The sequence below is a fragment of the Mobula hypostoma genome, chromosome 10 (assembly GCF_963921235.1).
Source record: "Mobula hypostoma chromosome 10, sMobHyp1.1, whole genome shotgun sequence".
Taxonomy (NCBI): domain Eukaryota; kingdom Metazoa; phylum Chordata; class Chondrichthyes; order Myliobatiformes; family Myliobatidae; genus Mobula; species Mobula hypostoma.
The window spans coordinates 96,361,619-96,388,956 of NC_086106.1; the positions used below are offsets into that span (position 1 = coordinate 96,361,619).

A 27,338-nucleotide genomic window follows, 5' to 3' on the forward strand; every position below is an offset into this window, starting at 1 on the left:
ATATATTAATAAAGGTGATTTCTTCTCTCCTTATGGCCTAACGATTAATGGTATCACTCAAATCTGAAGCTTAATGCTTGATCATTTGGATCACTGGACTAGTGACATAGTCCCTTGTTTTTTTCCAGATCATTATTGATCCTTGCATGTTTCATATCAAAGATTATTTTTTGTAATTAATTGTGAACCATTTCACACCTGTACACATGTAACTATCCTGCCATATATTTATGGAGTCATCACTTGGATGTGGCAAGACGGACAGCCAGCACCCATCAGGAGAGGAGAAGAGAGTGGTGTATTAAACCAGAAGAAATTTTTGATACTTATGTGAACAATTGCAAAACTAATCAAAAGAGTGATTAGGTGACTAGATTTACAGGTCTAATTTGCAGCAAGCAGCTAATACTCACCATAAGGGCAAGGCTGTTTCTTATGTTCAGGAATAACGGGACGCTTTCGCAGGAAGTTATCCAAGCTGGGACCATGACGTCCTAAAGGATCATCAGGTGGCATGAACCTTCAAGTGGTGAAACAACACTATGGTCACTTACATTCAAAATATAAATTTTGCGTAGTGTAATGTTTACCCTAGTTTTTCATCTTGTAATTCAGACTGAGCAAATGGCTCTATGTCACAGTTGAAAAGAAATTTACAGTATCATGCTAATGCAGTATCTTTATTCATCTAGAAATATTACATTGCAAAGGAGTTACGGCACAGAAACGACCAATCAGCCTGGCATGTTGATGTCAGTAGAAAAACATTCACTTTCAAAACTGAAGCTGAGCTTTCTTATTGGGGTAGTAATTACTATCCCATCTATATCTTTACTTCATTTGGAAGGTTTTGATATCAACTCTAGGTGTTTGAAATTCAAAGCTTTTCATTCAGCAGGCAATTTGATGAGTGCAATTTAAGAAAAAAATACTGAAAATATTTTAAAAATCCTTGTAGCAACCTTACTCACTTATCATTCACAAATGAATACATTAGAAGACGTTCCTCTATAAATTTCTTCCACTCAGGTTTCTCATTCTGAAGATCCCTGTAGTTATCATTTGACACAATAATGCCATCTGATTCAAAGGCCAGCTTTACTATGAATCGATCGTCATAGCAGACTACTCTCCTCCCTTGCACCCTTCGGGATGGTGTAAAGACCAGGATTTTCTCTTTCTCAAGTTTCCGTAATATTTCTTGATCTGTAGAGTTAAGGAATTATTTGATATTTTAAAATAGTAGGAAAGTCTTAAGTGGAACATTTTGAATACACTAAAATTGTATGCATCAATTTATTCTCTACAATACTCAGAAACAACTCTATCATTGTCCCACTCTTGTATAAAATATAAAATGTAAAATGTAAAAATAGAAAGTGCAAAATGAAGATCCTGATCAGTTATCTTTCAGCTTGGAATCCTGGCCAGTGCAGATTTAGCAAAATTTAGTTAGTGTTTTGCTAATGGTCTCTGGGATAGGGACAGATCAAAATAGATCTTAAATACTATAAGCACACCAATAGCCACTGTAGTTAATGGATTTGGCAAGCAGAGTACAACACAGTAACATGCCATACTATTCAACCAAAGGATGGTTTTCTAGGCATCTTGATGTTGTTAATGATGTTACCTACAATAGATAATGCAATTTAAGATTTGTGGACCAATTTTTCGTGACTATTTTCCATATCTTCAGAAGGAAGACTAATTTGATATTATGAAGCAGATTGTATTTCAGAAAACCTTTCCACCCTTTATGGCTATACAATATGGCAACCCATGTAGGAATAAGAAATATATTTTGTTAGCAAGTAGCACTTCCATACAGCAGTAAGCATGTGATATAGTAGAAATACTCATTGAACTTTGCTTCCAATAACTTCAATAGAACTTAACTTCAAATGTGCAATTCAAAGTATAAAATTTAAATACAATGTGTAACAAGTGAACATAACAGTTTACCTACTTCTGCTCTTGTTTTTAAATGTATTTTAACCTTTCATTATAATAGGTTTTTAAAAAGTTATTTATCTACTCAATATTAGTGCTGGAAGCCAGTGCCTTTACTGCAGCCCATCTGGATCCTACAAATGGTACATACCCACTGATAATGAGCGAGTAAACTTGTTCTCAGACATGTTCAGTAACAGTGATTCATAATGCTTCCCATTATCCATTCTGAAACTGTGCTGATGGTCCCCGCTTGGAAAGTTAACCTTTCCTCACTCCACCCCAGGTCTCTTTTCAAATACAGTACTGCTGGGATAAAAGTACATTTCCAACCTTTTCTATTTTTACTTCAGGTCATCTTTTGTAATGCCATCTACGTTTACATGATCATTAAGAGGTCACATTTTGATGCTGGATTACCTTTGATTGGTGCATCTGGTCTGGACTGTTCTTTTCTCCAAGCAGGAACAAACACTGTGATGTCCTTGTGTCCTTTTTCCAGGAAATATTCTGCAGCTAGCTGAATTCCCAGGCAAGAGAACACTTCCTTGTTTCCATGACTACAGGAGGAAATTAAGGTTTTAATCAATTGTGCTCTAAGTGTGACCTTGGCTGACATTCAAACTAATGAAATTGGTAAGCCACATAAGTGGAACAACATGGGCACAAAGAATAATTTTAATTATTTAACATTTGTATAACAATTAACATAAATAACTACATCTTTCAAATGAAGGAAGGAAAGATTTTTAAGTAAGAAATAATGTTTCATTATATAACATGAAGGTTTCATAATAGGATTTTAAATTATATGCACAAGTTAATTGCAGTTTACAAGAAAAAGCTTCACAGTTTGTTTCAATAAATTAGGTTGCTTGGCATCTATCCGTGGTTACATTCTGATTATAAGAAAAGGTTTGCGAAGACACAAAGAAGTCAGCTAACTCAGTCACTCCAGAAAATTAGATCTAAGAGAAGAAATGTTGTCTATTTCATTAATGAGTACCCAGAATTTTAGGGAAGACACAGATGATGTCATGAAAAGCATCACTATGCGTAGGCCTTTGTGGGAGGAATTAATTATATTCTCTAGAATATCAAGGAATCTATAAAAATAGATCCAGCTGGGGTATTATACGTTTCATAGTGTCATATTCAATATTTTCTGCCTTCATTTTTAAAATGACATTGTTAATTCACTATCAATAATATATTATAATCCTGCTTGTCAATATTTCTTGTCAAAGGATTTTGCCCTTTTGGCTTTTCATTTTTATTTTGTTGTATTTTAAATAGCCTCTGGCCAGAAATGTGTTCTCCAGACAGATGTTGTATAGGCCATCCTAACTTCTACCAGTGGACATCTTGACAGCTTAGATTGTAGGAAAAGAACTACACACAGAGGGCAAGGTGAAGTATTAATCAGGAATACAACTTTAAAATATGAAACAGGAATCACAGATATGCAACAATCAAGTGTTAAGTGTGCATGAAAAAAATTAAAAGGGAGTTGAAGTCTATAATAAATGTTCACTTTATTTGTTTTCTAATTTTCTCTTCTCTGCCTTGTTTAACTTCTCATTTATAAGACAGGACAGAGTATTTGTTAGCAGCCCACCATCACAAGCATAGTACATCAGAGCCATGTGGCACCTACACTCACATGCTTTACAAAAAACGAATGCAGATGATAATCAGGATAGCAAATAGATTTTTTCATTGACTCAGTAATTGGGTGTGAGTCGTACTACACCACCCACTTACTGAAATCAGCCACCTCAGCACAGAAGGGACATTGATCCTCACTTTTTTCATAAATTTGCATGGTCTCAGTATAAAGATGAACACTACCTTTATCCTGTGCTACATTTTCTCATTTCTTGTGTTTTGACATTGGCCATTTGATATGACCACTGCAGAGGGTTCAGAGGAGATTCACGAGAATGATTCCAGGAATGAAAAGGTTAACATATGAGGACCATTTGATAGCACTGGTCCTGTACTTGTTGGAGTTTAGAAGAATGAAGGGGGATCTCACTGAAACCTATTGAATATTGAAAGGCCAAAGTAGAGTGTACATGGAGAAGATGTTTCCTATAGTGGGGGAGTTTAGGACCAGTCTCAGAATAGAGGGACATCCATTTAGAACAGTGATGAGGATAAATTATTTTAGCTGGAGGCTGATGAATCTGTGGAATTCATTGCCACAGAGAGCTGTGGAGACAGTCATTGGGTATTTTTTAAGAAGAAGTTGATAGGTTCTTGATTATTCAGGGTGTCACGGATTGCAGGAGGAAGGTAGGAGAATGGGTTGAGAGGGATAATAAATTAGTCATGATGGCAGACCAGACTCAATGTGCCAAATACCTTAATTCTGCTCCTATGTCTTATGGTCTTATATCAATGGAGTGGATTTCCGACAACACACACAAAATGCTGGAAGAACTCAGCAAGCCAGGCAGCATCTATGGAAAAACGCACAGTTGACATTTCGGGCCGAAACCCTTTGGCAGGACTAGAGAGAAAAAGCTGAGCAATAAATTTGAAAGGTGGGGGGAGGGGAGAGAGAAACACCAGTCGATAGGTGCAACCCGGAGGGGGAGGAACCAAGTAAAGAGCTAGGAAGTTGATTGGTGAAAGAGAAAAAAGGCCATGGAAGAAAAAAGGTGGGGATGGAGAGGAGCACAAGAGCGAGGCGATGGGCAGGCAAGGAGTGGGGGGAAAGGGGATGGAAAATGGTGAAGTGGAGGGGGGGCATTTTGGCAGTACTGGAAGTTTGAGAAATCAATGTTGTGGCCATCACAGAGACTTGGATGGCTCAGGGGCAGGAATGGTTACTTCGAGTGCCAAGCTTTAGATGTTTCAGAAAGGACTGGGAGGGAGGCAAAAGAGGTGGGGTGTGGCACTGTTGATCAGAGATAGTGTCAGGGCTGCAGAAAAGGAGAAAGTTAAGGAGGGATTGTCTACGGAGTCTCTGTGGGTGGAAGTTAGAAACAAGAAGGGTCAATAACTCTACTGGGTGTTTTTTATAGACCACCCAATAGTAACAGGGACATCGAGGAGCAGACAAGGAGATAGGTTTTGGAAAGGTGTAATAATAACAGGGTTGTCATGGTGGGAGATTTTAATTTCCCAAATATTTTTGGCATCTCCCTAGAGCAAGGGGTTTAGATTGAGTGGAGTTGTGTTAGGTGTGTTCGGGAAGGTTCCTTGACACAATATGTCGATAAGCCTACAAGAGGAGAGGCTGTACTTGATCTGGTATTGGGAAATGAACCAGGTCAGGTGTCAGATCTCTCAGTGGGAGAGCATTTTGGAGATAGTGATCAGAATTCTATGTCCTTTACCATAGCATTGGAGAGGGACAGGAACAGACAAGTTAAGAAAGCTTTTAATTGGAGTAAGGGGAAATATGAGGCTATCAGGCAGGAACTTGGAAGCATAAATTGGGAACAAATATTCTCAGGGAAATGTATGGAAGAAATGTGGCAGATGTTCAGGGGAAATTTGTGTGGAGTTCTGTATAGGTACATTCCAACGAGACAGGGAAAGGATGGTAGGATACAGGAACCATGTTGTACAAAGGCTGTTGTAAATCTAGTCCAGAAGAAAAGCTTACAAAAGGTTCAAAAAACTAGGTAATGATCGAGATCTAGTAGATCATAAGGCTAGCAGGAAGGAGCTTATGAATGAAATTAGAAGAGCCAGAAGTGGCCATGAGAAGGCCTTGGTGGACAGGATTAAGGAAAATCCCAAGGCATTCTACAAGTATGTGAAGAGCAAGAGGAAAAGACTTGAGAGAATAGGACCAATCAAGGGTGACAGTGGAAAAGTGTGTATGGAACTGGAGGAGATGGCAGAGGTACTGAATGAGTACTTTGCTTCAGTATTCACTATGGAAAAGGATCCTGGCAATTGCAGGGACGACTTACAGCCGGTTGAAAAGCTTGGGCATATAGACATTAAAAAGGAGGATGTGCTGGAGCTTTTGGAAAGCATCAAGTTGGATGTGTCACCAGGACAGGCCGGGATGTACCTCAGGCTACTGAGGGGAGGCAAGGGAGGAGATTACTGAGCCTCTGGCAATGATCTTTGCATCAATGAGGACGGGACAGGTTCCGGAGGATTGGAGGTTTGCGGAAGTTGTTCCCTTATTCAAGGAAGGGAGTAGAGATAGCCCAGGAAATTATAGACTAGTGAGTTTTACTTCAGTAGTTGGCTTGTTGATGGAAAAGATCCCGAGAGGCAGGATTATGAACATTTGGAGAGGCATAATACAATTAGGAACAGTTAGCATGGCTTTGTCAAAGGCAGGTCGTGCCTTACGAGCCTGACTGAATTTTTTGAGGATGTGACTAAACACATTGATGAAGGTACAGCAGTAGATATAGTGTATATGGATTTCGGCAAGGCATTTGGTAAGGTACCCCATGCAAGGCTTATTGACAAAGTAAGGAGGCATGGGATCCAATGGGACCTTGCTTTGTGAATCCAGAACTGGCTTGCCCACAGAAGGCAAAGGATGGATGTAGACAGGTCATATTCTGCATGGAGGTTGGTGAGCAATGGTGTGCCTCAGCGATCTGTTCTGAGACCCCTTCTCTTCGTGATCTTTATAAATGACCTGGATGAGGAAGTGGAGGGATGGGTTAGTAAATTTGCTGATGAAACAAAGATTGGGGCTGTTGTGGATAGTGTGGAGGGCTGTCAGAGGTTACAGCGGGACTTTGATAGGATGCAAAACTGGATTGAGAAGTGGTAGATGGAGTTTAACCCAGATAAGTGTGAGGTGGTTCATTCTGGTAGGTCAAATATGATGGAAGAATATAGTATTAATGGTAAGACTCTTGGCAGTGTGGAGGATCAGAGGGATCCTGGGGTCCGAGTCCATAGAACACTCAAAGCTGTTACGCAGGTTGACTCTGTGGTTAAGACATATGGTGCATTGGCTTCATCAATCGTGGGATTGAGTTTAGGAGCCGAGGGGTAATGTTGCAGCTGTATAGGGCCCTGGTCAGACCCCACTTGGAGTACTGTGCTCAGTTCTAGTCACCTCACTACAGGAAGGATGTGGAAACCATAGAAAGGGTGCAGAGAAAACTTACAAGGATGTTGCCTGGATTGGGGAGCTTGCCTTACGAGAATAGGTTGAGTGAACTTGGCATTTTCTCCTTGGAGTGACAGAGGATGAGAGGTGATCTGATAGAGGTGTATAAGATGATGAGAGGCATTGATTGTGTGGATAGTCAGAGACTTTTTCCCAGGGCTGAAATGGCTAGCACGAGAGGGCACAGTTTTAAGGTGCTTGGAAGTAGGTACAGAGGACATGTCGGGGTAAGTTTTTTACGCAGAGAGTGGTGAGTGTGTGGAATGGGCTGCCGGTGACGGTGGTGGAGGCAGATACAATAGGGTCTTTTAAGAGACTCCTGGACAAGTACATGGAGCTTAGAAAAATACAGGGCTATGGGTAACCCTAGGTAATTTCTAAGGTAAGGACACAGCTTCAGACTCGGAAGTGGAATTAAAATGGGTGACTACCCTTTACCATCCAGGGCCCTTCTTAGTCATTCCAGGTGAGGCAACACGTCACCTGTGAGTCTGCTGGCGTCTTATACTGTGTTTGCTGCTCCTGGCGTGTCCTCCTGTATACCCAATGTAGATTGGGAGACAGCTTCACCAAGCATCTACACTACACCGCCGGAACAAGTGGGATCTCCCAGTGGCTACCCATTTTAATTCCACTTCCCATTCCCATTCCGCTGTGTCCATCCATGGCCTCCTCCACTGTTGTGAAAAGACCACACTTAGTCTGGAGGAACAACACCTTATATTCCGTTTGGGTAGCTTCCATCCTGATGGCATGAACATCGGTTTCTCAAACTTCCGGTAATGTCAACCTCCCCCCCCCCCCACCATTTCCCATCCTCCTTCCCCCTCTCATGCTATCTCCTTGCCCGCCCATCGCCTCCCTCTGGAGCTCCTACCCCACCCCCACCTTTTTTCTTTCTTCCATGGCCTTCAGTCTCTTTCACTAATCAACTTCCTAGCTCTTTGCTTCATCACTCTCCATCCAAGTTTCACCTATCACCTGGTGTTTCTCTCTCCCCTCCCACACCTTTCAAATCCACTCCTCAGCTTTTTATCTTCAGTCCTGCTGAAGAGTTTCGGCCTGAAACGTCAACTGAGCTTTTTTCCATTTATGCTGCCTGGCCTGCTGAGTTCCTCCAGCATTTTGTATGTGTTGCTTGGATTTCCAACACCTGCAAACTTTCTCTTGTTTGGGATTCCCAAATTAGTTTTTGGCAGAGAATAGGAATCAAAGCTGATTTTTTAAATTTAAGTTTGTAGAGAGCTGCACAAAATTAACAAGTTATAACAGTATTTCCTAAAACAGAAACAAAATAATATTCATGTCACTAAAAATATGATATTAAACCAGAAAATATTGTAAGCATTCAGCAATCTAAGGGGATCTGTGAAAAAAGTAACACAGTTAACTTCAGATCAATGTTCTCTCATCAGTGTTGAAAGCATCGGGGGACAATACAAACTATAAAATGCAGAGGACGGCAGGTGAGATTACAACTGTGGAAAAGAAACCGAGACAACCTTTCAGCAGATCTGGATTACAGAAAAAAAAGTTACTTGATTCTACAAATAGCATTCTTAAACTGAAAAGTCAGAGTCAATATTGACTTCAAAGTTACAAATTAAATTTATTATCAAAGTACATTTATGTCACCATATACAACCCTGAGATTAATTTTCTTGTGGGGATATTCAGTAGATCCAAGAAACATAATAGAAACAATGAAAGATCACACCCAACAGCACAGACAGACAAGCAATGTGCAAAAGACAACAAACTGCACAAACACAAAAAAAAACTAATTTATAAATATCTAGAACATGAGATGAAGAGTCCTTGAAAGTGAGTCCATACGTTGAGGGAACAGTTCAGTGTTGGGGCGAATGAAGTTATCGCCACAGGTTCATTTTAACTGGTGAACTTTAACAATAAATAAAAGGGATAGATGTGAGTATTAGCATGTTCTTTAATTTGAAGGAACATTTCAAGGGCGGATGAAGATCATCCTGTGGAAGATCTGGTGCATGACAATAATACAACAAACCCAGCGTGGGCAAGCATTACATTAATTTAAGCACTCATATCAGTTTCCATTAGTCAGTGTTATGCTTGTGATGGATCCATGACTGGAACTGTACCTGTGGTGTCTGGGATGAATAGAGTTTACTTTGTATTGTCCATAGCCATGTGTACAAGCTAAGCTCATGTACCCATCCTCTCACATTGCTGGAAATGTGCACAGGAAAAGTTGGAAGAGAGGGGTTGCAGAATTCAGTCGCCGTGAGAGCTAACCATGACACTGGCAAAGAATAGCTTAATTATTCTATTCTGGGAGTGATCATTCTTAAATGAAATAATGACTTTCTGTTGGAAAAATATGGTAATTTCCCATGTTACACATGTAGGTTAAAGTACACTGTTCAGGTGGAAATCCAGTATTCTGGCTGCTGTAGGTGGGATAGAAGACTGGTGAACTGCGTGATACACTGGAGGATCATGGTGATACCCTAAGGAGAGCCCAAAAAATGTAAAAGTTAAAAGTAATAACATTTTTAGCCACTAGAAAAGCACAGTCACCTACAACCATCCAAAAAAAGAACAAAAAAAAATTAACAGGGTTTTTAGCTCCTACAAAATACTGTATCTACTGGCCATCTGCTACACATGAATTGTATTGGGTGGGATTCTGATGAATGTGTGTACGAAAGAATAGGTGATCCCCAATGATAGACCTATACCCCAAAGAGGAATCATCAGCTTGGAAACAAAATCCAAAATACTCATTATTTTATAAAAATGTACACATGCAGTGTGACATAACTTTAATTTGGTTTGGACATACCTCATTGCCACATTACTTCCATCGATGACTATAGGTCTCAAGTTGTCAGAATCATCCACCACTTCATCCTCCAAAGACAGTTCTGGGCTAGTGATCTCCTTCACACACTGGCCCCTTGGCACCAGAGTACCTGAATTACCCATGCTATTCGGCTGTGGCTCAGATTCACTTTTGTTACCAAGTCTGACCAGTTCAGCTAAAATGTCATTAATAAGAGCATCTGACCCCAGTTTATTGAGCACAGTTTGTATCTGTTCTCCTGAATATCCTAGCTTTAAGGCAAACTCCATCTTGGCCTGGTATTCTTTATCTAAACTTGTAGACTTGCAGCCTTCATCAAATTTGGATTTATTATCCTCACTCTGAAAATCCTGCAGGACACTGCATTTCGAAAGAACAGGTCGTTCAAGACAAGGAGAGCGGCAGAGTTGTCTATGTGGTTTGCTCACAATCTCATTCCCTTTTTTCTTATTAGGGAGTTGTTCTGTATCACTTTCAGAGCTTGTCCAGTCCTCAGAATCGGACCTGCAGTCACCAACGTCAAGATGAAGCTTCCTGTCTTCTTTGGAGGAGCTGTTCTCCATACTCAGCTTCTCAAACATTGACCAGGCAGTCATTACGTTAATTTGTCCACCTGTTATTTCAATACTCTTCTCTTTTATTTCTAGTACGGCTTGACTTTCATATTCAATTGTATCCTTGAGCTCAATTAATTGTTTCCGCAAAGCTGATGTAATAATCTCGCACTTCTTGTGGTCTGGAGAGCACAGGGATAATACATAATCCTGGAAAAGGAAGAAAGATAATTTAGAGAAGTCTGTTAAATCCCCCAAGAAAACACACATATAAATTAGGAATTTTTATCCATCAGCCTTTTAACTTCACCTCCAAAAGATCTTAATATAAAACAAGAGGTGTACACAGTATTCTGGCAGACAGATTTGACACTGAAATTACAGATTGAATGAATCAGCTGGCAGATACTGTAGAGTTCAGCCATTCAAAACAGTTCATTGCCATTTCTCAAAGTAATTAAAAATGAACAACAAATACTGATCTTAGCAACAAGGATCATAGCCTTGAATGATTAAAAAGTCAAAATGAGATGGATGGAGAAGAATAGAAAATAGAAATGCTTAAAGATTATGAATAGAAGTTTATAATACAATCAAGTTTATAATATGAAGTTTACTGCAGAAAGGTTTATGAAACTTTTCCTTTGTTTTGTTCATAGCTTTTCAATTCTGGGGCTCCCTTTGAATTAGTACATCACCATAACTAGTGCATAACCTTGTGATGACAATTTCATGATGAAGATTGAACACTGGCCTTGTTCGTGATATTCAGTGTATGACCACTAAGAAAAAACTACACCTAAAGTGAATTTTATGCACTGCTCTGTGTTTGCTGAGTGAAAGAGGAAGATGTGGTGAAGGTGCTATGTCAAATCATACGACAAGGGAATTCAGGAAGAATTGGTTTCCATGATCTATTCAGCAACATTTTGCATTCCACCTTAATTAAACTACAAGAATTTTGTTTAATATTGTTCAGGTAATTTACTATTTCAGCGTTAAATGCTTAAATAAGTAAAGTTGCCAAACTTCAAAATAATTATTTGTATTGTGACATTGATATATATGATAAATCTGTCTTTAAAATAGTTTGTAACTCTATAATATAATAAAATGTGGCCACTATATAAAAAATCATTTAAGATTCACAGGGCAAATGAGGCTACCATTTAATCTACTAAGCCATTTCTAGGCTTAGTATCACTCCCCTTTGATTCCAAAGATCAATTAGTAATAACTTTAGTGGTATTCTCTATATTCTGGAGGTACATTGGGGGACAAGGAAAGAGAAGGTGGAAAGAGAGAAAAAAAACTGAGATTGTTCAGTATCAGAAAGTTTTTTCAGGGAACTAAAAATAAAAGTAGCTAACTACTGTCAAATTACGTCAAAATTTTGCAAAGCTATTGCAGTTTTCACCTATTTCCTAAACCTTATAAGATTATATCTATAATTTTAATGATCAGGGCACAGGGAAACACTGAAGTTTATGTTGTGTTCCCTGACTGTCCAACAATAAAATAAATAGGAGTTGGTTCCAATTGGATTATAACCTACCATTAATCCTTTATTACTTATTTATTCTTTGAAAGATAACTTAAATTGCCAAATTCATGACTGTTTTAACCTCTGTTCTTATAATTAATTAAAGATTGTGTCATAGAAAATTGACTTTCTGGCAATTAAGATAAATAGAAAACTTTTCTAATTCTGTCCGTCTCCCTTATATACACCTGATGGGATTACCACCAAAACATCATAAACTCTCTCAACTCTTTACATATATTGGCAGGTCTGCCATTTCTGTCCAGTACTGCATACAAAACGTTGGGGGAAATCAGTAGGTCATGCAGCATCTATGAAAAGGAATAAATAGTTGATGTTTTGTGCCAAGACTTTATCAGGACTCAAAAAGAAGGGAGAAGAAGCTAGAATAAGGTGGGGGAAAAGGAAGGAATACAAGTTAAAAGGTGATAGGTGATGCCAGATGAGGGGAAAGGCATGTGGGGAAGGAGGGTGAATTGAGAAATGAGGAGATGAAATGTGGAAAAGGTAAAGAGCTGAGAGAGAAGGCGTCTGATAGGAAAGGACAGTGAACCATGGGAGAAATGGAAGGAGTAGGAAATCTTTCCAGTATTTTATGGTTTCTGAATAAGAAAATAATCAGCACGAAATGTAAAACATTCTCTATACAAGAAAGCTATTCCAAGTGGTATAAAGAAAATAGTCTCAGCGTTGCACCGCATGTGATAATATCAACCACATTTATTACAATAGCATGAATAAGATATTATTACAGTGGATTCCAGTTAATTGGAACACATCGGAACAGTGAATTTTCATCCAAATAAACAGCTGCCCCAATTAGCTGAAGTTTCATGGAAGCAGTTAAAAAGGTATAAAAAAGGCAGACTACCATCTAATTGAGTAACAAATTACGTATTTAAATAAAATACAGAACAAATTAGGATACTACCAATTCTACTACAATATTATAAAATTGTATATTGGTTCCTAATAGTTATCAACAGAGGAATTCATCCAGTGTACACTGCTGTGTTCTTTTGATTGACTGTAAGTGAACAAAATCAGTGTAGAGATGCAGTGAAGATAATGGACTGCCTTCAAACAATGCTTTTGAGATTGCATCTTCCAAATCTTCATTTTCATTGTAACATCCAAGATCATTGTCAATACCTTCAAATTCTTCATTCTTCAACTTGCTGAAGTAGTGAAATAATTACATTTTCACTCCCTGAAGTTGTTGGCATTCCAAGCCCGAATGGTTGAAACTGCAGTGAACAGTCCTGGATTGTCTTACTGCTTGTTTCTCTACAACTATCAGTGACAAAACTCACTTCTTTTAAAAACACAAATGCATGCAACCGATGTTATTTAAAAATTAATTGCTCTAAGCACGATGTAGTATCTTAATGACCAGTCAGGTGCTTGCAACTGATACTAATTAGAAACTGGCAACAGTCTCCTGTCCCAATTAAGCAGCAGTGTCCCAAATAAACTAAGGGAATCCTGGCTATTTTTTCAAATAGTCTTTGTTCTTTAAGAGTTGTCCCAAATAAGTGGCTGCCCCGATTAACCGATAGCCTAGTTAACCGGAATCATCTGTATAGTATTAAACTGCAGCTGATAATACAAACATAAGAATGGTATCTTTACAGCAGGTCACAACAGTAGCCGATAATTCTGAAACTGGTAGTCAGACAGATTATAACCACTTTTAGAGGAATCCTATGCAAGGAACGTTCAGCTGGCATAAAAATGTGTTGCAAGTATTTATTTATTATCTATTTAATGTATTATGTATTTAATAGCTACATATGAACTAGCAGGTTGTTTACAGATGTTATCTGTATTTTTGTAAAAAGTTGCAATTGGATGTTTTAACCTCTAGATTTTATTGAAGAGACTGCATTGGATTGTGAATTTCCTCATTTTTTTGTCGGTTATTTCCACCATACTGTTACAGTATTGGTTGATTTCATTTCAGGTTGAGTAAGTGCACAATTAAAGCTTTAATTCCAAATCCCCAGCCACATGAAATTGTGGAGCAGACTCGATGGGCCAAATAGCCAGATCTTACAGTCTTAAAACTGATATACACAGGACCCACCAGCTGAACTCTCAGCCAATACCAAATGACCTGGGTGGGTTACTGATGGCCATTAGTGCTTGCAGAACTGTAACCTAATCAAACTTAATGTCTTCAGGTGTATGAAAAAAAGAGAAAACTTGAGTGAATATTAAAAGTGACTATCTTTTAAGCATATAGAGTTAGAAGAAACAAGTACATGGCCTAAAGATTGTTCCAGGAAGTTTTACTAATGCCATGAGATGTGTGTAGTGCTCTTGTACTGTGAATGAATCAGCTGACTGTGATCCACTCTAAATAGTTATTTTGAAGACTAGGGTCCAAAATATTCTGTATAGTTCACTGATAACAATACCCAGATTCACTCCAGGATAAATTCCATTTCGTCAATGTACGACATAGGAGCAGAATTAGGCTATCTGGCCCACCGAGGTCTGCTCTGTTATATGATCATGGCTGATTAATTTTCTCTCTCAGCTTACTCTCCCTGCATTCTCCTGGCCTCTCTGTGTAACCTTTGACGTCCTTACCCAATGATTTGGCCTCCATAGCTGTCTGTGGCAATGAATTTCACAGATTTAACACCCCTGACTAAAGAAATTATTCTTTATCTTTATTCTAAATGGGTGTCCTATTCTGAATCTAAGCCCTCTGCTCCTAGACTCTCACTAAACAACACATACAAAATGCTGGAGGAACTCACAGGGTCAGGCAGCACCTATGAAGAGTCTCAGTCCAAAACAATGACTGTTCATTTTTTCTCTATAGAAGTTACTTGACCTTCTGAATTCTTCCTGATGAAGGGTCTCGGCCCAAATTGTTGACTGTTTACTCTTTCCCATAGATGCCACCTGGCCTCTAGCATTTTGTGTGTTGCTTTGGAATTCCAGCATCTGCAGATTTTCTCATGTATGGATTTCTTCCAGCATTTTCTGTATGATTATTTATCAATCTCTTTTGAATCTGATGATTTCAATATTTCTTGTTCAACTTTTTTTTTACACTGTCAACATTTATAAATTATTCTGTAATTTTCCAAACTCAAGGTCAATGAACACTAGTATTAAAATAATCAATATATTGTCACCTTACCTACAGCTTCTCTGCATCAGTCTGTCACTAATCAGATAACTGAAGAAATTACACAAACAATCCAGAAACTTTGGTAGTTTTGTAATGGCAAATTTTGAACTGTAACAGCTGCTTTGGTACTATAACTGGTAAAGTTCCCAGTTACGTATTTGAATTGACTGATGACTATCAATTCTTGATCTTCTTCTGAAAGCCACAGTGCTTTCAAAACAATAATCATTTATTAAGCATACAAAATTCTAAATTCCTCCCCTTCTTTAATCTTACAAAAATAACCCTAATGACTTAGTATGATACCTACTCTCTTTCAATTATGTTCTCTTTCCCTGAATTTCACATTTGCACTTCTATAAAAATAAGTATCGCGTATAACTTTGTCATATTCATCATGAAACAGCATGAAGTTAACCAACAGCGAAATTAAAAACACGCAAATTGATCCCCTTAGAAAGCCTATTTTTGCAGTGACATAAATCAAATTTCTCTAGCACTTAACAATTTTGAAGAAATCTTTGTCATCTTGATGTCAATAACACTCCCTCATACAATGTATGTACTTTAGAAATCCTGTTGTTAATTACTTAAAAATTATGAAATATAAACTCACAACATTAGGACCAACAAAAATGTACTCATCAAGTTTAACTGTAATATTCAGCTGTTGACTTCAGCTCACTTAGATTAACAGGTACAAAAAAAAATTTACAAATCTTAAAATATATTTCACATGGATTTGACACAGGCAGTCAAAGTGTGGAATACAAGAGAAAAATTGAGCAAGAGTGGTCAAATGGTTTCATGTGAGTTTTTAGAATGAGGAATGCATTACCACAATGACTAGTAAGCATCTGAAAAATAACATAAAGTGCTATGGGGAAAGACCAGAAAGATTAATCAGCTCCAGTGAAGAGCTAGTATTAGTGCAGGTGGGCTGAATGGTTTCCTCCAGTTGTACAACTGTTATTGATTAGTTTAGCACTTCTCATTCTCTTGACCAACAAAGAGTTAAAACAAAAAGCCTGTTCTTAGGAAAGAGAACAACATTAGGATACCGAGGAAAGGTAGTATTATTAGATGAACTAAACACCTACTCTCCTGAACTGCTCCAAACCATCCACTACACAAGGCAAATTCAAATCACTTATTCTCTAAAACCAGAGAACATGGGCCTCTGTACCTCCCTCTGCAACTGGATCCTCGACTTCCTAACCAGAAGACCACAACCACAATCTGTGTGGATTGGAAATAACATCTCCACCTCACTGACAATTAACACTGCTGCTCGACTGGGATGTGTACTTAGCCCACTGCTCCACTCTCTACACCCATGACTATGTCGCTAGGCACAGCTGAAACAGCATCTACAAATTTGCTGACGATACAACCATTGTTGACAGAATTTCAGGTAGTGACAAAAGGGCGTACAGGAATGAGATATACCAGTTAGTTGAGTGGTCTCGCAGCAGCAACCTTGCACTCAGCATCAGCAAGACCAAAGAGCTGATTGTGGAGATGAGGAAGGGTAAGACAAGGGAACACAAACCCATCCTCATCGAGGGATCAGAAGTGGAGAGAGTGAGAAATTTCGAATTCCTGGATGTCAACATCTCTGAGGACCTAACCTGGCCACAACATATTGATGCAGCTATAAAGAAGGCAAGACAGCGGCTATATTTCATTAGGAGTTTGAGATATGGTTTGTCAATTAAAGCACTCGAAAATGTCTACAGATGTACCCGTGGAGAGCATTCTGACTGGCTGCATCGCTGTCTCCATCATGGCTACCAGCCCCTGTAGTATCCAAGACAACTTAATGATCAGTATTATTAAACAGTTGGACAATAATATCAATTTCTATTATCAATAGCATTTTTAGAACTGCAGGAAGCCATTCAGTCTATGTATACCAATACTAGTTCTTCAATTGGAGCTCTTCTTTTGAGACTTTTCCATAGCAACTTATATATACAGTATTTTTCAAGTGCTCAGCAGACATTGTGGTAATACATTCCTCATTTTAAAATTTGGATCAAAATGTCTTTCACTTTCTTTTTTATTCTCTTAGTGAATATGTCAAAACTGTACTGCCTCCTATCATGAACAATCTACAGCAGTACAACCTTTCAAAATAGTTTAGAATTTCAAAAATATCTGAAGCCTCCGGTTCAACATTCAAGCTTTTCTACATAATAAAACCTATGATCCTTCGAATTACTCTAGAGATCAAAATAAGTAAACAGAAAGTACAAGTAAGGCTGCTGCTCTGCAAAGTGAAATGTTAAACCAAAGGAACAGAAGCCCTTTATATTTTAACATATTAAAACAATTGATATAGTTAATTTCAATGTAATACTATTTCCACATATTCCATTGCCTAATAATATATGTTCTTTTAATTCTTGATGTTGGGGTGGAGGGAAAAAAAAAGCAATCTAAATCTATTGAAAATGTATAGATGTTAGATCATAACATACTCACAGTAAAGCAGCAGCCTAACCAATGTTTTGTGGATCAGTAATTCGTGCTTGAGTACTACACAACTGTGCTTCTCCCGTTCTGGCAGGCAATCTCTAAATGCTTTGGGGGATTACCGGTCATTCCCCTTTATTACACTAGCATCCGCCCACGGCAGTGACGCAACATAATTCACAACAACGAATCGTGCTCCTGAGCTATTTCTGTGACGTCTATATCTGTATCAGCACTTTCACATGCCGAGCCCTAAGATAAGTAATGAATAATAATTTGCTGTGGCTTACTCACAACATTGAGAAGTAATTAGTAGGCAGAAATTGATCAAATAGGCAATCTTAATTTGAGGAAAAAATAACAAGATTTCAACATTTAATAATTTCAGTATTTTCTACTAAACCCATAGTTTATTACGCATAAATCACATAGCTCATTCTGCTGTATTGTTTTACATACTTGTGCATCTTCTGCTGGAAAGTATTGTGAGGATATAAAATTTATAAAAGTGTTTCAACTTCTTTGCTCTTTGTCAAGTTGACAGATCTCAGCATAGTTGGCAATCACATGCTCTAAAATTCAGGCTTTTCCTGAGTTAAGTCATGTTGGGAAATGGACTAATGCAAATCACACAAGGACTGCTACAGCTGTGGTGCCTTCCACAGCTGAATATCTCAACATTGTACTGATATTTTCAGAAGCCCTATGTCATCAAGTCCATATAATTGATTATATAGGTGAATTGATTATGGGGAGCAAGGACATGGCAGACCAATTGAATAATTACTTTGGTTCTGTCTTCACTAAGGAGGACATAAATAATCTTCCAGAAATAGTAGGGGACAGAGGGTCCAGTGAGATGGAGGAACTGAGCGAAATACATGTTAGTAGGGAGGTGGTGTTAGGTAAATTGAAGGGATTAAAGGCAGATAAATCCCCAGGGCCAGATGGTCTGCATCCCAGAGTGCTTAAGGAAGTAGCCCAAGAAATAGTGGATGCATTAGTGATAATTTTTCAAAACTCGTTAGATTCTGGACTAGTTCCTGAGGATTGGAGGGTGGCTAATGTAACCCCACTTTTTAAAAAAGGAGGGAGAGAGAAACCGGGGAATTATAGACCGGTTAGCCTAACATGGTGGTGGGGAAACTGCTGGAGTCAGTTTATCAAAGATGTGATAACAGCACATTTGGAAAGCGGTGAAATCATCGGACAAAGTCAGCATGGATTTGTGAAAGGAAAATCATGTCTGACGAATCTCATAGAATTTTTTGAGGATGTAACTAGTAGAGTGGATAGGGGAGAACCAGTGGATGTGGTATATTTGGATTTTCAAAAGGCTTTTGACAAGGTCTCACACAGGAGATTAGTGTGCAAACTTAAAGCACACGGTATTGGGGGTAAGGTATTGATGTGGATAGAGAATTGGTTAGCAGACAGGAAGCAAAGAGTGGGAATAAACGGGACCTTTTCAGAATGGCAGGCGGTGACTAGTGGGGTACCGCAAGGCTCAGTGCTGGGACCCCAGTTGTTGACAATATATATTAATGACTTGGATGAGGGAATTAAATGCAGCATCTCCAAGTTTGCGGATGACACGAAGCTGGGCGGCAGTGTTAGCTGTGAGGAGGATGCTAAGAGGATGCAGGGTGACTTGGATAGGTTGGGTGAGTGGGCAAATTCATGGCAGATGCAATTTAATGTGGATAAATGTGAAGTTATCCACTTTGGTGGCAAAAATAGGAAAACAGATTATCATCTGAATGGTGGCCGGTTAGGAAAAGGGGAGGTGCAACGAGACCTGGGTGTCATTATACACCAGTCATTGAAAGTGGGCATGCAGGTACAGCAGGCGGTGAAAAAGGCGAATGGTATGCTGGCATTTATAGCGAGAGGATTCCAGTACAGGAGCAGGGAGGTACTACTGCAGTTGTACAAGGCCTTGGTGAGACCACACCTGGAGTATTGTGTGCAGTTTTGGTCCCCTAATCTGAGGAAAGACATCCTTGCCATAGGGGGAGTACAAAGAAGGTTCACCAGATTGATTCCTGGGATGGCAGGACTTTCATATGAAGAAAGACTGGATGAACTAGGCTTGTACTCGTTGGAATTTAGAAGATTGAGGGGGGATCTGATTGAAACGTATAAAATCCTAAAGGGATTGGACAGGCTAGATGCAGGAAGATTGTTCCCGATGTTGGGGAAGTCCAGAACGAGGGGTCACAGTTTGAGGATAAGGGGGAAGCCTTTTAGGACTGAGATTAGGAAAAACTTCTTCACACAGAGAGTGGTGAATCTGTGGAATTCTCTGCCACAGGAAACAGTTGAGGCCAGTTCATTGGCTATATTTAAGAGGGAGTTAGATATGGCCCTTGTGGCTACGGGGATCAGGGGGTATGGAGGGAAGGCTGGTGCAGGGTTCTGACAACATACATCAAAGTTGCTGGTGAACGCAGCAGGCCAGGCAGCATCTATAGGAAGAGGCGCAGTCGACGTTTCAGGCCGAGACCCTTCGTCAGGACTAACTGAAGGAAGAGTGAGTAAGGGATTTGAAAGCTGGAGGGGGAGGGGGAGATGCAAAATGATAGGAGAAGACAGGAGGGGGAGGGATGGAGCCGAGAGCTGGACAGGTGATAGGCAGAAGGGGATACGAGAGGATCATGGGACAGGAGGTCCGGGAAGAAAGACGGGGGGGGGGGAGTGACCCAGAGGATGGGCAAGAGGTATATTCAGAGGGACAGAGGGAGAAAAAGGAGAGTGAGAGAAAGAATGTGTGCATAAAAAAGAGTAACAGATGGGGTACGAGGGGGAGGTGGGGCCTAGCGGAAGTTAGAGAAGTCAATGTTCATGCCATCAGGTTGGAGGCTACCCATACGGAATATAAGGTGTTGTTCCTCCAACCTGAGTGTGGCTTCATCTTTACAGTAGAGGAGGCCGTGGATAGACATGTCAGAATGGGAATGGGATGTGGAATTAAAATGTGTGGCCACTGGGAGATCCTGCTTTCTCTGGCGGACAGAGCGTAGATGTTCAGCAAAGCGGTCTCCCAGTCTGCGTCGGGTCTCACCAATATATAAAAGGCCACATCAGGAGCACTGGACGCAGTATATCACCCCAGTCGACTCACAGGTGAAGTGATGCCTCACCTGGAAGGACTGTTTGGGGCCCTGAATGGTGGTAAGGGAGGAAGTGTAAGGGCATGTGTAGCACTTGTTCCGCTTACACGGATAAGTGCCAGGAGGGAGATCAGTGGGGAGGGATAGGGGGGACGAATGGACAAGGGAGTTGTGTAGGGAGCGATCCCTGCGGAATGCAGAGAGAGGGGGGGAGGGAAAGATATGCTTAGTGGTGGGATCCCGTTGGAGGTGGCGGAAGTTACGGAGAATAATATGTTGGACCCGGAGGCTGGTGGGGTGGTAGGTGAGGACCAGGGGAACCCTATTCCTAATGGGGTGGTGGGAGGATGGAGTGAGAGCAGATGTACGTGAAATGGGGGAGATGCGTTTAAGAGCAGAGTTGATAGTGGAGGAAGGGAAGCCCCTTTCTTTAAAAAATGAAGACATCTCCCTCGTCCTAGAATGAAAAGCCTCATCCTGAGAGCAGATGCGGCGGAGACGGAGGAATTGCGAGAAGGGGATGGCGTTTTTGCAAGAGACAGGGTGAGAAGAGGAATAGTCCAGATAGCTGTGAGAGTCAGTAGGCTTATAGTAGACATCAGTGGATAAACTGTCTCCAGAGACAGAGACAGAAAGATCTAGAAAGGGGAGGGAGGTGTCGGAAATGGACCAGGTAAACTTGAGGGCAGGGTGAAAGTTGGAGGCAAAGTTAATAAAGTCAACGAGTTCTGCATGCGTGCAGGAAGCAGCGCCAATGCAGTCGTCGATGTAGCGAAGGAAAAGTGGGGGACAGATACCAGAATAGGCACGGAACATAGATTGTTCCACAAACCCAACAAAAAGGCAGGCATAGCTAGGACCCATACGGGTGCCCATAGCTACACCTTTAGTTTGGAGGAAGTGGGAGGAGCCAAAGGAGAAATTATTAAGAGTAAGGACTAATTCCGCTAGACGGAGCAGAGTGGTGGTAGAGGGGAACTGATTAGGTCTGGAATCCAAAAAGAAGCGTAGAGCTTTGAGACCTTCCTGATGGGGGATTAGGATCAAATTAGGATCTGAGCCTAAGTAATTTCTGACTTTTCAGTTCAATGCTGTAACCGGTGATCCTTTAACACGTCAGGACGCATTAGAGAAGCTAGTGATAAGTCTTTTACATATTATTTTCATTCTGGGTGCAGCCTGAACTACTATTTTCACCCCATCAAAATACATTGTTTTTGTGCTCACGATGCTCCTGAATGCTTGGTTTACATTGATAATCTAATTTCAGGATGAATTACGTCATGTTCTGAATTTAAAGTCTGTACTAAATTCTTGAACTTAAACTTTAAGTTGGTATTCCAATACACTATTGAGAGACTACCTGAAACCAGAAAGATAAAGCTGACACTCTAAATTGGCAAAGCTAAAGGACCTATTTCATTGAATAAGCATAGTAAATACACATTATGAACATAAATGAGCAGGATTGTAGCGATGTGCTACACACAGAGCTAGAAATAACGACACGCAGTCTGTAAGTTGCACTCGAGACTAGTTTTTTCAAACTTCGCAGCACTGGCTTTTACGCAGTTCAGTTCTCGCCTTCTCCGGCGGAAATGACGTCAGAGGTGCATTATAAGTCTCTTCCCGTGCGCGGGCTTTCTCCCCTCACTGGTGAAGAAGGCGGCCCAGTGCCATTTTGGGGCTGGCCTCTTTGCCGACACATGCACCATTTTGTGAGCAGGTTCACCTGCATAGAAAGTGGGTCACCACATAGCCCCCCCACCCCAGAACCGGCGATACACCCCCCAGTGTTCACAGTCTGTATCAGTCTCTGTTTGGGCGGTGTGCCTCTGCGCCACGGTGCCTGAACCTCGACCGGCTGCGCCAAGTCCACGTGGGTCGGTTTGAGTCGGTCCACCGTGAAAACCTCCTCTTTCCCCCCAATGTCCGGAATGTATGTGGACCTATTGTTCCTGATCACCTTGAACAGCCCCTCGTACAGCCACTGTAGCGGTGCCCGGTGTGTTCCCCTTCGTACAAATACTAACTTACAGTTCTGCAGGTCTTTGGGTACGCAAGTCGGGATCTGTCCATGCTGTGAAGTGGGTATGGGGGCCAGGCTGCCGAGCCTTTCACGTAGTCTGTCCAGGACTGCTGCGGGTTCTTCTTCTTGCCCCCTTGGGGCTGGTATGAACTCTCCTGGGATGACCAGGGGTGCGCCGTACACCAGCTTGGCCGATGAGGTGTGCAGATACTCTTTGGGTGCTGTGCAGATTCCAAGCAGGATCCAGGGAAGCTCGTCCACCCAGTTAGTCCCTTTCAGGCGGGTCATGAGAGCCGACTTCAGGTGACAGTGGAAGCGTTCCACTAGTCCGTTCGACTGTGGTAGGCCGTTGTGTGCGGTAACTGTGTTCCCAACAGGCTGGCCACAGCCGACCACAGGCTGGAGGTGAACTGCGTGCCTCTGTTGGAGGTAATGTGGGCCGGTATTCCGAAGCGTGCTACTCCGGTTGCAATCAGCGCTCGGGTGCAGGATCAGCGGTGGTGTCGGTGAGCGGGACCACCTCTGGCCATCTCGTGAACCAATCTACCATTGTTAGGGGATACCATGCTCCTCGCGACACTGGCAGGGGCCCCACGATATCCACGTGAATGTGGTCGAACTTCCGGCGGGTGGGTTCAAACTGCTGTGACGGGACTTTGGTGTGCCACTGCACCTTGGCTGTTTGGCACTGCGTGCACGTTTTGGCCCATTTGCTGACCTGTTCGCGAAGTCCGTGCCTTAGGAACTCGCTGGAGACCATCCGGACGGTTGTCCTGATAGATGGGTGCGCCAAACCATGGATGGAGTCGAAAACTCGCCACCGCCAGTCTGCCGGGACGATGGGGCGAGGTTGGCCGATAGCCATGTCACACAAGGAGGGTCCTCTCACCTGGGCCTACAAGGAAGTCTTGCAGCTGCAAACCCGAGACTGTGGTCCTGTATCTGGGCATCTCGTCGTCTGCCTACTGCGCCTCCGCCAGTGCTGCATAGTCCACCCCCTGGGACAGGGCCTGGATAGCTGGTCTGGAGAGTGCATCCGCCATGATGTTGTCCTTTCCCGAGACACGCTGGACGTCCGTCGTGTACTCGGAGATGTAGGACAGATGTCGCTGCTGGTGGGCCAACCAGGGATCGGTCACCTTCGTGAACACGAATGTCAATGGTTTGTGGTCCGTGAACGCAGTGAATGGCCTGCCTTCTAAGAAGTACCAACAGTTCCCGGTCAAAGGCACTGTACTTGAGTTCAGGTGGCCGTAGGTGCCTGCCGAAGAATGCCAGGGGTTGCCAGCGCCCCTCAATGACTTGCTCCAGCACGCTACCGACTGCTGTGTTGGATGCGTCCACTGTGAGGGCCGTTGGAACGTCCGTTCTGGAGTGCACCAGCATCATGGCGTCTGCCAAGGCTTCCTTGGCTTTAGTGAAAGCGGCCGCGACCTCTTCATCCCAAGTAATGTCCTTGCCTTTACCCAACATCAGGGTGAACAAAGGGCGCATGGTATGGGCTGCTGAGGGGAGGAAGCGGTGGTAGAAGTTCACCATACCAACGAACTCCTGCAGGCCTTTGACGATGTTGGGCCGGGCGAAGTGGCGGATCGCGTCTACCTTGCCCCGTCTTTGGTAATCCTGTGGCCCAGGAAGTCGATGGTGTTGAGTCTGAACTGGCATTTGGCCGGGTTGATCATGAGGCCGAAATCACTCAGGCGGGAGTACAGCTGGCGGACGTGGGACAGATGCTCCTGACGACTACTGCTGGCTATGGATGTCGTCCAAATAGATGAACGCAAAGGCCAGGTCGCGTCCCACCGCGTCCATTAGTCGCTGGAACGTCTGTGCAGCATTCTTCAGGCCGAACGGCATTCGGAGCAATTCGAACAGGCCGAACGGGGTGATGAGTGCTGTTTTGGGGATGTCTTCAAGGTGTACCGGGATTTGATGGTATCCCCGGACAAGGTCTACTTTGGAAAAGATGCTTGCCCCGTGCAGGTTTGCTGCAAAGTCCTGTATGTGCGGCATGGGGTAGCGGTCTGGAGTTGTAGCCTTGTTCAGTCTGTGGTAGTTGCCGCATGGTCTCCAGCCCCCGGCTGCTTTGGGCACCATGTGCAAGGGGGAGGCCCATGGGCTGTTGGACCGCCGTACAATCCCCAATTCTTCCATCCTCTTGAACTCCTCCTTCGCCAGGCAGAGCTTGTCCGGGGGGAGCCTTTGTGCGCGGGCATGGAGGGGTGGTTCCTGGGTCGGAATGTGGTGCTGTACTCCGTGTCTGGGCATGGTTGCCGTGAACTGCGGTGCCAGAACCGATGGAAAGTCCGCCAGGATTCTGGTGTCAGACAGCGTGATGGAGTCCAGGTGTGGGGCCAGCAACTTGGCTTCACCCAGGGAGAACGTCTGGAAAGTCTTGGCATGGACCAGTCTTTTCCCTTGCAAGTCGACCAGCAGGCTGTGGGCTCGCAAGAAGTCCGCCCCCAGGAGTGGTTGGGCCACGGCGGCCAGTGTGAAGTCCCACGTGAACCGGCTGGCGCTAAAACTGCAGCTGTACTGTGCGGGTGCCATAGGTCCGTATCGTACTGCTGTTTGCAGCCCTCAGGGTGAGTCCCGGCTCCCTGTTGCGGGTGTCTTATCCCGTCGGGGGTAAAACGCTGATTTCTGCTCCGGTATCAACCAAGAAGCAGCGTCCTGATTGTTTGTCCCAGACGTACAAGAGGCTGTCCTGGTGGCCAGCCACCATAGCCATTAGCGGCAGCTGGCCCTGGCATTTTCCAGGAACTTGCAGGGTGGGCGACAATGGCGGTCTTCTGTGCTCTACCGCTGGGGGTAGAAACACCACTGTTCATTGGCCTCCACTCCTGCCTCTGGGTTGTGTGCGCTCTGTTGCCGGCCCTGGTCTGGCCTGCTGTTGGGCGCGTGGCTTGGTAATCTGTCCGACGGACGCCCCGCTCTCCCTCTTGGCTTTCCACAGCACATCTGCCTGGGCCGCCACCTTCCGGGGGTCACTGAAATCTGTGTCGGCCAGCAGCAGATGTATGTCCTCGGGCAGTCGCTCTAGGAACGCCTGCTCAAACATGAGGCAGGGCTTGTGTCCTTCAGACAGGGCCAGCATCTCCTTCATTAATGCTGACGGCGGCCTGTCTCCCAAACTGTCCAGGTGCAGCAAGCGGGCACCTCGCTCACAGCGTGAGAGGCCAAAGGTCCCTATGAGCAGCGCTTTGAATGCTGCATATTTGCCTTCTTCCAGGGGTGACTGTATGAAATCCTCAACCTGAGCGGCTGTCTCCTGGTCAAGGGAGTTCACCACGTAATAGTAACGTGTAGAATCAGAAGATATCAGCCGAATCTGGAACTGGGCTTCTGCTTGGTCAAACCACACGCGTGGTCGCAGCGTCCAGAAAGCTGGCAGTTTTAGCGAAACTGCATGAACAGATGAAGAGTCGATCATCTTTGGTCCAAATCCCGTTTGGACCGTCGGGGTCACCAATGTAGCCATGTGCTAAACACAGAGCTAGAAATAACGACACGCAGTCTGTAAGTTGCCCTCGAGACTAGTTTATTCAAACTTCGCGGCACTGGCTTTTACGCAGTTCTGTTCTTGCCCTCTCCGGGTGGAAATGACGTCAGAGGTGCATTACAAAAATCCCTTCCCACGCGCGGGCTTTCTCCCCTTGCTGGTGAAGAAGGCAGCCCAGCGCCATTTTGGGGCTGGCCTCTCTGCCGATGCGCGCGCCATTTTGTGAGCCAGTTCGCCTGCGTAGAAAGTGGGTCGCCACAGGGTCACATTTTACACTGAGATTTTGCCCTGACTCGCATTCAGTCAGCCACTGTCATGTGTACCAATATGATCACAGATGAATTTCCCAAGCTTTAACACTCTATAAACCATTTCTACACAGACATTCATTAACAAAATGCCAGTTACACATTTACTGTACCAGCAACTTCTCACTCTACTTGTTGATCCAAATGAAGGCTGAATTCAACATGTAAGTATAGAGTATTGTACACAGTTTGATTTGCTATAAAACAGTACTACCACTTGCCAGAATAAAAACTGCACTTGCAAAACATTGTTGGGTATTTAATTCATTAAACATTCAGAGTGCACTAACACAGCTTAACCAGAATCCCCTATGTGACGACAACCAAAACTAGTCAAGTTAGTGGGGGAACACCGTAATATAACTAAGAAAACAGTAGCCACTTGGCTTCACCTATCACTTTCCAGCTCTCCTTCTTCCCCTCATCCCACCTTTTTATTCTGGCATCTTCCTCTTTCCTTTCCAGTGCCGAGGAAGGGTCTCTGGCTGAAGCATCAACTGTTTATTCATTTTTATAGAAGCGGCCTGACCTACAGAGTTTCTCCAGCATTTTGTGCGTATTGCTTAAGAAAACAGTAATGTTACTCAAAATTAATTAATGATAACAAAAGTCATCTAAGAACTACAATTTGTACATTTTATAATAATTAATATACAATTTTAACCAAATAAAATTTTCATTTCTAAAATAAATGACAGAAAAAGTTTCCTCTCTTTTAATCAGTTGTGCATCTGAGAAGCCTGGTGTCGTCCTTAAAA

At 42.5% G+C, this 27,338-nt stretch overlaps 1 protein-coding gene across 1 annotated transcript in view; it reads right to left on the bottom strand.

Moving 5' to 3' along the window:
• Nucleotides 1-27,338, bottom strand: part of zc3h12b (zinc finger CCCH-type containing 12B) — a 118,614-nt gene that overhangs the window by 3,128 nt on the left and 88,148 nt on the right. The window contains exons 2-5 of the mRNA XM_063061409.1: nucleotides 9,885-10,669; nucleotides 2,374-2,513; nucleotides 972-1,206; nucleotides 414-520 (exon numbers count right to left, since the gene is read on the bottom strand). Coding sequence (XP_062917479.1) covers nucleotides 414-520; nucleotides 972-1,206; nucleotides 2,374-2,513; nucleotides 9,885-10,669 — 1,267 coding nt within the window. The remainder of the gene's footprint in view (nucleotides 1-413; nucleotides 521-971; nucleotides 1,207-2,373; nucleotides 2,514-9,884; nucleotides 10,670-27,338) is intronic.